The 9396-nt window shown below is 57.3% G+C and overlaps 1 protein-coding gene across 5 annotated transcripts; it reads left to right on the top strand.

Moving 5' to 3' along the window:
- The first annotated feature begins 3353 nt into the window (after positions 1-3353).
- MAFG (MAF bZIP transcription factor G) lies at positions 3354-8677 on the top strand. 5 transcript variants are annotated; one of them, XM_069541924.1, is made up of 3 exons: positions 3354-3699; positions 7441-7504; positions 7602-8677. In XM_069541924.1, exons 2-3 carry the CDS (start codon positions 7469-7471, stop codon positions 8052-8054), a joined length of 489 nt encoding a protein of 162 aa, XP_069398025.1. In that variant the 5' UTR covers positions 3354-3699; positions 7441-7468; the 3' UTR covers positions 8055-8677. The 5 variants fall into 5 exon arrangements, with proteins under 5 accessions (XP_069398025.1, XP_069398026.1, XP_069398028.1 ...); XM_069541925.1 differs by having other exon boundaries at positions 3378-3695; XM_069541927.1 differs by lacking the exon at positions 3354-3699 and adding an exon at positions 5729-6744.
- The last annotated feature ends 719 nt before the right edge of the window (positions 8678-9396 follow it).

Raw genomic sequence — 9396 nt, forward strand, 5'->3', positions numbered from 1 at the left:
TGCCTGGACTTGCAACTTTGTCCCCTCGTGGGGAGGGAGGCTCCCACCTGTGCCGGAGGGTCATCGCTGTCCGGTGTAACATTGAAGGCTGGCTGCCCACATTTCCAGAGCCCTACATTCTAAGGCAGCCAGCCTGGCTGGTGGGGCTGAGTCTCCCAGTGAGCAGAGGACAAGAGGGCTTCTGGGGAAAGTCCCTAGAGGAATGACTGGAAGCTGGCACCATAGCTGGTCTTGGCAGGCCCTGCTGTGGTGGGGAGGGGTATCAGCCTCAGCACTCTGCACCTTTTGGTTTGGTGGGGGCTGGTGGAGACAGATGTCTCCCCAGCTCACCCAGGCAAGGCCAAGGGCAGATAAAGAAGGAGCCCCTTAGGAAGATGTGTTAGAGTTCTTCAAAGGAATAACCAGTAGGAGATGGCATATATATATATATATATATATATATATATATATATATAACAGGGTTTATCATGTTTTATATATGTTGCAAAGCTCATATCATGATCTATCATGAGAAATTGGCTCACAATTATGGAGTCAAGCAGGCAGGTTGGAGACCCGCAGAGAACCAGTATTTTGATTTGAAGGCCATCAGGCAGGGAGAACTGATGTAGGCAGGTGAGGTCTGAAGTAGGCTGATGGACAATTCTTACTCTGCAGAGTCAGTCTTCTATTCAGGCCTTCAACTGCTCCAGTGATGCTCACCCACATAAGGAGGGCAATCTGCTTTATTGATTAAAATGTTAATTTGGTCTAATGTTGAAGTCTACTGATGTACATGTTACTTTCATACAAAAATACCCTTGCAGAAGTAGTATCTGATCACCCCATGGCCCAGTCAGGTTGACTTAAAATTATCTATCATCAGAGGCCCACAAGATCAGAGGAGCTGCTGAGGGTCAGAACCTTTTCTGGGGCCAAGAGAGCTCACATTTGTTTGATGAACAGTTACTAAGCATAAAGACAAGGCCCCTTGCCTCCAGAGGTTCACACTCACACACACCTAAGGGAGTGTGTCAGAGGAGCAAGACTGGGCATCTGTAGGGTATTGGTGGGAGGGCATCCAGGTAAAGCAATGGGTCCTGGGAGGGTGAGGGGAGGGGACCAGGAGAGCCCCTGGGCAGAGGTTTTCCAGGAACCGCATTGCAAGGTCTCAGCTCTGATTCATTTCCTTCCCCTGGGCCCACTTAGAACCAAAGCCCTGTGCAAATGTGGTGGGTAAAGAGAGCACTCTGGGGACAAGGACATGGCCTTCCAAATCTATGGGAGACAGAAAAGACAGCGGTTACGGGGCAAGATGACCGCAGTTAGGGCTTCCCTGGTGGCTCAGGTGTAAAGAATCCGCCTGCCAGTGAAGGAGACACAGGAGACTCGGGTTCGATCCCTGGGTTGGGAAGATCGCCTGGAGGAGGAAATGGCAACCCACTTCAGTATTCTTGCTTGGAAAATGCCACAGACAGAGGAGCCTGGTGGGCTACAGACCTTCGGGTCACAAAGAGTCGGACACAACTGAGCACGCACACACACAAGGGGCAAGACTATACCCCCTCATCCCTGTCAGGGTGGCCTCCAGAGTCCCAGTCACTCCCCACGTACCAAGTGCCCAAGGCCCTCCTGAGGCCTGGAATCCCTGCAGGGCCTCCCTAGGGCATGAGCCCCTGGCACTCCATGCTGGTGGGTAGAAGCATGAGTGGGCTATGGGCCTCACCTGGCAGAGTAATTGACAGTGCACGGAGGCCCCGGCATCATCCCTTGGGGGAAACATGTCCTGGAAGAGATGGTCCCACAGACCGCACATCTGCCCAGGACCAAACTTCTTGACTGTTCCCTTCAAGTCAAAGTCAGTCTCACTGTTGGAGCACCTCCTGTGTGTCAGGTGTCTACCAATAAGATGAGGGGGTCTTGCTGCTCCCACACATGCCCTGGGCTGGCGTTTGGAGAAAGCCAGAAGATGGTTCCAAAGTAAGGAATCACCTGTCACAGCCTCGGAGGAGGCACAGGGATCCAGACGAGCTTTGCAACAAGCTTTGTGCTACCCCGTGAAGAACACACTGGGTTTCAGCCAGCAGGTCTGTGAACCTTGATTCCAACCACCAAAGGCCAGAGGTGGGGAAGTGTGGCAGAGTCATACAAGCCTGAGAAAGGGTGTGATGTGGGGAGAATGCTATGAAGTGTTTGGTATCCTGCAAAACGTGACACTTGTGGAAATCCCTGCAAGTATGAGCAGGGACAGAAGAGCCTGAAGCTGGTGGTGAGGATGCGAGAGGTCCAAGACCTCTTTCTTGGCCTCAGGGGCAAGTCTTGGTGGTCTAGTACATTGTGAGACTCAGGCTACACCCAGTACAGGGGACACGCCTTGCCCTTAAAGAACACAGACAGGCTGATAAGACAAACACATGCAACCCTGCAAAGTAGGTGACAAGGTCCTGTGGGATTCTGAGGGAATTAGAGTCTGGGAGAGAGAGCTGCTAACACCTTGTTGTCTCCAGGCTTTGGGGGCCTCCTGGGTTGGCCTCCATCAGTGGCACTGAATTCCCCTGAGGACAGGCAACCTCTCACTCACCCTTCTTTCAGCTCACCTGATCCCTCTGACCTTCCTGGCAGGGTAGGTCCCCCTTCCTGGCTTTTCATTTAAGAAGGTAAATCCAGAATTTCAAGGTAGAAATTGGATCCCTTCAATTTCCCGTCTGCCTTTTGTCACCTTTTTCTCTGGGAATTTTGAAGAGCCGTGAGAACTTAGAGAAAGTTCAGGAGCAGACATGGATCGGTGACCTGAGTTCCAGCCAGATGCTGATGAAACAGGAAAGGAAAGGTACAATTCCTACATCAACTGTTAATTCAACAGATGTTTACCCCTCACCCACTCTGAGCCAGACGTGTTCCAGGGACCACTTGAGTCCTTGTGAGGTCTCAGGATGTTGGGTAAAGACAGATTACACTACTGGAAGGATGCTGGAAGTGGCAGACAGACCTAAGTTTTGAATCCTGGACAAGCCCTTCACCTCCGGGAGTATATGGGTCTTCTGTGAGCCAGGCCAACGTTCCTGGCAGGGCTGAGGCCCGCTCCAGTTATCGAGGCAGTGCATGCAGAGTCTGACAGGCGGCATCAGAACTACCGTGAGAATCTTCTCCGTTATGCGTGGGACCTCTAATCCGCACCTGCACTCTGGACACGTGGCCTTTGAATTGTCCTGCACACAAGGCACAGGAGACTATTTGAGCAGGATAGCCAGACCCCACCTTGAAAGGGGCGTGGCTGGCCGGGAGCGCGCTCCTGGGCCAGTCCCGCGAGACCTCACCCACCGGGAGCGGCGCGCGTTGCCCAGGCGACGGCGCCTGGGCGCGCAAGCGCAGTGCAGGCGTGCCCCGCCCCCGCCGCCGCCGCCGCCGCACCTTCCCCTTTAAGCCCCAGCCGGTCGCGTCGCTGCTTCATGAATGGAGCCCACGTGACCAAACATCATGTGACGTCTGTGGAGCGGCGGCGGCGGTGGCTGTGGCGGCGGTGGCGACGGCGGCGGCGGCGAAGAATCCCGAGCCCCGAGCCTGGTCCAGCCCGGCCTTCCCAGCGCGCTCGGCGCGGCCCGCGCAGGCGGCGAGCCCCTACTCTGGGCCCGGAGTACTCGCTCGGCCAGCCCAGCGCGGCCTCGGAGTGCCCGCCCCGCCCCGCCCCGGCCTCGGCCCGCCGGGCCCGCAGTGTGGTGGGTGAGTGCGGCGGCGGCCCGGCTAGGGCCGGACGGAGGGTGGCCAGGGATTCCAGGCCGGGGACGGGTGCTCGCGGGGCTGCGGCTCCTCCCGGCGGCGCGGGCCGGGTACTTAGGTCTTTGGGTCTGCCTGTGCCCTGCTGGCGGCCCATGCCTCGATTTCCCCACCGGTCAGGGGCAGTTCCTGGCCTCTGAGCCGGGGGTAATGGGGTGGGCGCAGGGGCGCTCAGGGGCAGGGCGGGGCTTGTTCTGGGCTGGCTAGGTAAAGCCGGGCGTCCTGGAGGGAGGGGCGGCCTGGGTGGCGGGAGGAAAGGGTGGGGTCGAGCAGGGCGCCCAGGGCTCCGCGGAAGAGCTCGGCGGCCCCGGCCTGAGCTGCTGATTCATCAGGTGTCTGTGTCGAGGCTTCCCTGGCGCGGGGTCTTTAGCAAGCCGGGGGCAGGAGGCGGCACGTGGGGGGCGGGCTGGGAAGACCCTGCCCGAGCCGGCTTCACTCCGTCACACGCGTGCCAGAGCCCAGAGGGAGACTTGCTGAGTCATCAGCATGAGGTCACTAGATGCTTGTCCTAATGCCTGGGGGGATTTCAGCTAGGGGCCTGAGAGGCCGGGAAACGAGGGGTGAGAGGGAAACCGTGGGAAGTTAGAAGGGGCCAGGCCCCAGGCTGGGGCGCCTGCTTAAGTTTGGACTGATACGAGTTTACGATAGGAGGGTGAGGAGTAAACGGAGCAGTCACGGTGCAGGTTATCCCGGGGTAGAGGGTGAAACCCCTGGTGTGTCCATCCCCTCCCAGGCAAGCTTTTCTCAGGCTGCTGGTCCCTGACCCGCCTCTGGGACAGTTCCCCAAACTGGGAAATAGTTCTGAGAAGAGGGGAGGAGCTTGGGGGGGGCCGTCCTAGCGGGCTGGGAAGTAGGCTTTCCCTGTGGCTGGCGTGGTTGGCCAGGCCCAGCTGTCTCAGGTGGGAAGACGTGAGGCAGTGGGAGAAGGAGGGGCGCCTGTACTTGAGTCCTAGGTGACAGTGGACAGTTCACGGGGCAAGTCAGTGCAGCTTTACCAGGAAATTGGCAAAGGAGAGGAAGCATAAGGACTTAGACTTGAGGGGAGTGAGGTGTCTGGTGAACAGGCTTTGGCTTTCTTCACAGCCTGGCCTTGGGGTCTGAGTGGTGGTAACTTTGAGGGTGGACTGGTGTGGATGGCAGGAGTTGACGCATCCCCGTCACCCCAGAGTGGTTCCACTTGAGGTTGGGGCTCAGTACTGTGCAGGTTAGCAAAGAACGTGGCCCTTCTGGGTATCAGGCCAGTGGTAGGGACTCCTGGGGAGTGACAGCCTGAGGGTGGTGTGGCCTGAACTATTTTTCTTGGGTGTATGAGTGGTTCCTGGTCTTCAGGGTTAGGGGAGCACTCTGTCTAGACCAGAGCTGACTGCTCTTGCCCAGAGGTTCATGGCTAGCCAAGGCTGACCTTGTGGTTTGTCCTTCCCCTCCAGCCCTGGGCTTATAGATGCCAGGTGTTTTAACACTTAAGCTGATCTTTTGGCTGAAATTCTATGCCCCAGGAACATGTAGATTCTTCTCAGCTACTTATGCTCTGGTGGAAATTAAGTTTTAGACTTTTTACAAAGGGCTTCTGGAGAAGGTTGGTCTAAAGGGCAGGGTGGGAGTGCAGTGGGCTAGGTGAGGGTGCCAGAGTGACCAACGCCACACCTGCCAGGGCAGTTTAGCCACTGGTGTTTGTGATCAGGAGAAGGAGCAGGGGCGACTAGCCTCCTGTCTGCTGTCCACACCTGGGAAAGAGGATGGAGCTCTCTCCCCTTTCTGGCTGGCTCTCACCTTGAATGAGTGGCCCTGGGTACCTTGGTGGGTTCCTGCCCTTGGGACCACCCATGCCTTCTCCACAAGGTGTGCTCAGCCTTAGTGGAAGCAGAGATGAGAGGCAGGGTAAAGGTTCTCCTTGATCCAACCTCTGAAATGCCCTCCCTCTGGTTTCTTGTGGTGGGCTGGGACTGACGGTCCTGAGCCATCAGTCCCAGCCCATGCCCAAAAGCTGTCTCCATCCCAGTAGTGAGAGTCCTCGGGTAGCGGAGACCAGGCCAGGAGGTCAGAAGCCCCTGCTTTGCTGAGACCTGCCCCTCCCCCTCACGAGTAGCACACAGGCACACCTTTGATTAGGAGGCGATTGGCTACACTTGTGCTGAGTTCAGGGCTTCTGTGGAGGGTGAAATCTGCCGAGGAGGCACTTTTCAGCTCCCAGCCGCCACGCTCGGCACTTTTCTGTGTGATCTCTTCAGGAAGTCACCGTGTGCTCAGCATTTGAGGGTTGGGGGGTGGATGGAGGATGGCGTGTGGGAAAAGCTGGTGCCAGGGCTTTTCCTTCGCGCTGACAGACCCTGGACCCGGACTCAGGGCTCGGGGAGCCCTTCTGGCTCCACCTGGAGGACCTGGCTCCTGCGGTAGGCATGGGGCCCTGAAGACCTTGTGACCTCCGGTTCCTCTGCCCCACCCTCTGCTCTGGAAGAGCGGTGGCTCCATAGCCTCTCCAGGAGGGCACCACAATCCTGGTTAGGCCTCCATTTACCTCCCTGCATCTAACCTGGAAGGTCACAGAGGGAGCAAGGGGACAGAAGTGGTCCAGCTGAGCCAGGAATCCAGGACTCAGTGGGGAGAAATGTCCTAGGCAGGGCTGCAGAAAGTGAGGGCAGGATGCAGAAAAGATGACCAATGGGTGGGTGAGGGGGCCCTCTGAGTTTTGTTCCCTGCCAGAGAACAGTCACTGGCCAGAAAGGGCTGAGCAGGCCCCTGGGGGGTCAGTTGTGGGCACTCTTGTGAAATACCCTGGATGGGGTGGGGCAGGGGTACAAAAAGCTGCAACCAAAGCCACAGGATGGTTACTCCATCAGCAGCAGAGGTGGACAAAGAGGGCGGAGGGGCACAGGGCTGGGCTCCCCTGGCAGGAGTTTCTGCCACCAGGAGGGTGGGGAGCTCCCACCTGTGCTAAAGACAAAATCAGAGCAATCAGAGCGGCTTGGACAACTCCACTTGCTACTCTTCAAAGTGAGCAGTCTAGGAGAATTGGCAGTCTCCTGCATCCTCCCCTCTGCTCCAGTCCCCAGTGGGGACAGCCCACTGAGCCTTCACGGTAGCAGGGCTTTGTCCCAGGCGGCTTAGGGGAGGTAGAACCCTGGCTCCGACCCTCACCTGCTGTTGGCCAGGCTGGTCTTCACCGCCCCAGCAGCTTGCTGCTGCCAGTCCCCTGGGGCTGTGTTGGCTGGCGGCCTCGGGGAGTGCCAGGCCGGTGAGAGAGCAGAGAGCGGGAGCGATGTGCTGAGTCAGCATGACTCGCCAGGAACAGCCTTGCTCTGGGGCGCACTGGGGTTATTTTTAAAGCTCCCGGCTTCCTTCTAGGCTGGCCCCTCCCGCATCCTTCTAATCTCTACCCCCCCCACCCCACTCCCGGCCCCTTTTCTTGCCTCTGCCTCCCTAATAGCCCTTCAGTTCCCCTTCCCCCATCTGACCCTCCTAGCCTCCCACCTAGTTCCCTAGGGGCAGGGTGGACAGGGAGCAACCCAGCTCGGGAGAGGCCAGGTATCAAAGGGAAGGGGCAGGCAAGGGGTGAGGCTGGGGTGGGAGGTGGATGGGTGTCTTCCTCTGGGTAGACAGAGGGTGTCAGGGGGGCTCAAGGGTCTGTGTGGATTGGGGAGGGAAAGGGAGTGGTCTCCAGGGTCCTGACCTTCACTCCCTGTCTCGCAGAGTGCCTGCTTGCTGTGCCCTCCGGGTTATGACGACCCCCAATAAAGGAAACAAGGCCTTGAAGGTGAGCAGATAGGGTGGGCAGCATCTCAGGGCTGGGGTGGCATAGGGCCGGATGGCCCCCACTTGGCCCATGACCTCATGCGCTGTGCCCTCCTCAGGTGAAGCGGGAGCCGGGAGAGAATGGCACCAGCCTGACTGACGAGGAGCTGGTGACCATGTCAGTGCGGGAGCTGAACCAGCACCTGCGGGGCCTGTCGAAGGAGGAGATCATCCAGCTGAAGCAGCGCCGGCGCACGCTCAAGAACCGCGGCTACGCTGCCAGCTGCCGTGTGAAGAGGGTGACCCAGAAGGAGGAGCTGGAGAAGCAGAAGGCGGAGCTGCAGCAGGAGGTGGAGAAGCTGGCCTCCGAGAACGCCAGCATGAAGCTGGAGCTCGATGCCCTGCGCTCTAAGTACGAGGCCCTGCAGAACTTCGCCAGGACCGTAGCCCGAAGCCCTGTGGCGCCAGCTCGGGGTCCCCTTGCTGCTGGCTTGGGGCCCCTCGTCCCTGGCAAGGTGGCTGCCACCAGTGTCATCACAATAGTAAAGTCCAAGACGGACGCCCGGTCGTAGGGACACACTTGGCCAGGCGGGTCTGCAAGGGGCCAGTAGGCGCATGGCAAATTCGGCAGCCCTGTCCCCTTCTTCCTTCCTCCTCTTCCTCTTCTCTCCTTTTCCTCCTCTCCTACCTCCTCCCTTCCCTGCAAAGCACAACCTGCACCCCAGGGGCGCTGGGCTGAGCCCCTTTGATCTCGTCTTTGTCATCGTGTGTTTTGTACGTTGGGATTGGTCAGTTTGGCGGTGACGTGGGGTCGCCCCCACCCCCTGTGTACCACGGGCAGATGGGCTTGGAGTCCAGAGTCAGCCTGTGGGAGTGGACAGAGTAAGATCAAGTGGGTTCTCCGGGGCATGGGTGTCCCCGAACACGGAAGGCTGTAGGGCAGGAGAGGCTGTTCTCACTACGAAGTGGCCCACAGGCTCTGTTGGCCACTGGGTTAGCAGGAGCCCAGGAGGTTCATTCTCAGCCCAGCCCGCAGGCCTAGACAGAATTGGCTGTTCCCGAGAGCCCTGGATAGGCGGGCCACCAGTCTGGCGCTAGGGGGATGGGGCGTTGTGTGGCTGTGGGCCAGGGGCCTTGGCACTCACGCCTGACGTGTTGCACTGAACAAGACCAAATCACTGGTTGTGAGCGTGAAGGGTGTGTCCAGTGTCCTTCGATGGGTCCCGTGTCACTGTTTACATGACCTGTTTGTGTGGTTACATAGCCCTTTATTTAAAAGAGAGAAGTTCCTTTTACGAAGTTATTAAATTATATGTTTAAAAGCTAGAGAAAAAAAAAAGCTGCAGAGTATTTATAAAACTGTCTTTTTAAAAAAAAGCAAGAACATTTGACCATATACATGGAAAAGGGAAGAAAGTATAATAGAAACTTTGCTAGTTTAAAAAAAAAGAAAAAAAAAATCCTTTCTTGTAAACTTACAGACAAGTCTTTGTGGCTGTTGGAGTTTAGTTTTTATATACACAGAGTTATCAGACGTTATTTATAAAACTTAGTTTAAAAAAAAAAGACAAAAAAAAAAGCCAAGCCGCGAGCGACCGGAAGGCGCGTCCTGACGTCCTCCCTGCTATCTCTTTTGCAATTGTACCGAAAGTGACTTACTCCCTTGCCCCTTCCTGCTTCCGTCTCTTGCCGGTGCCGTGGTGTCGTCCGTGCCTGGTGAGGTCTTGTGCAGCGTCACGTGCTGGTGCTTCTGGTGACCTTTGACCTGTGGGTGTCACTTCTTGTGTCTGTTCTCCCGTGTTTGTTTTTTTGGATTTGGTTGTGGTTTTGCTTCTGCTGACTTGTCAGGCCCAGGCTGTCGTGCCAGGCTGCGCCTGCTCCTGTGGAGCTTGGGGGTCTGTGCCGCCAGCCCTG

This window comes from Ovis canadensis, chromosome 11, assembly GCF_042477335.2.
Source record: "Ovis canadensis isolate MfBH-ARS-UI-01 breed Bighorn chromosome 11, ARS-UI_OviCan_v2, whole genome shotgun sequence".
In the NCBI taxonomy this organism is placed as follows: Eukaryota; Metazoa; Chordata; class Mammalia; order Artiodactyla; family Bovidae; genus Ovis; species Ovis canadensis.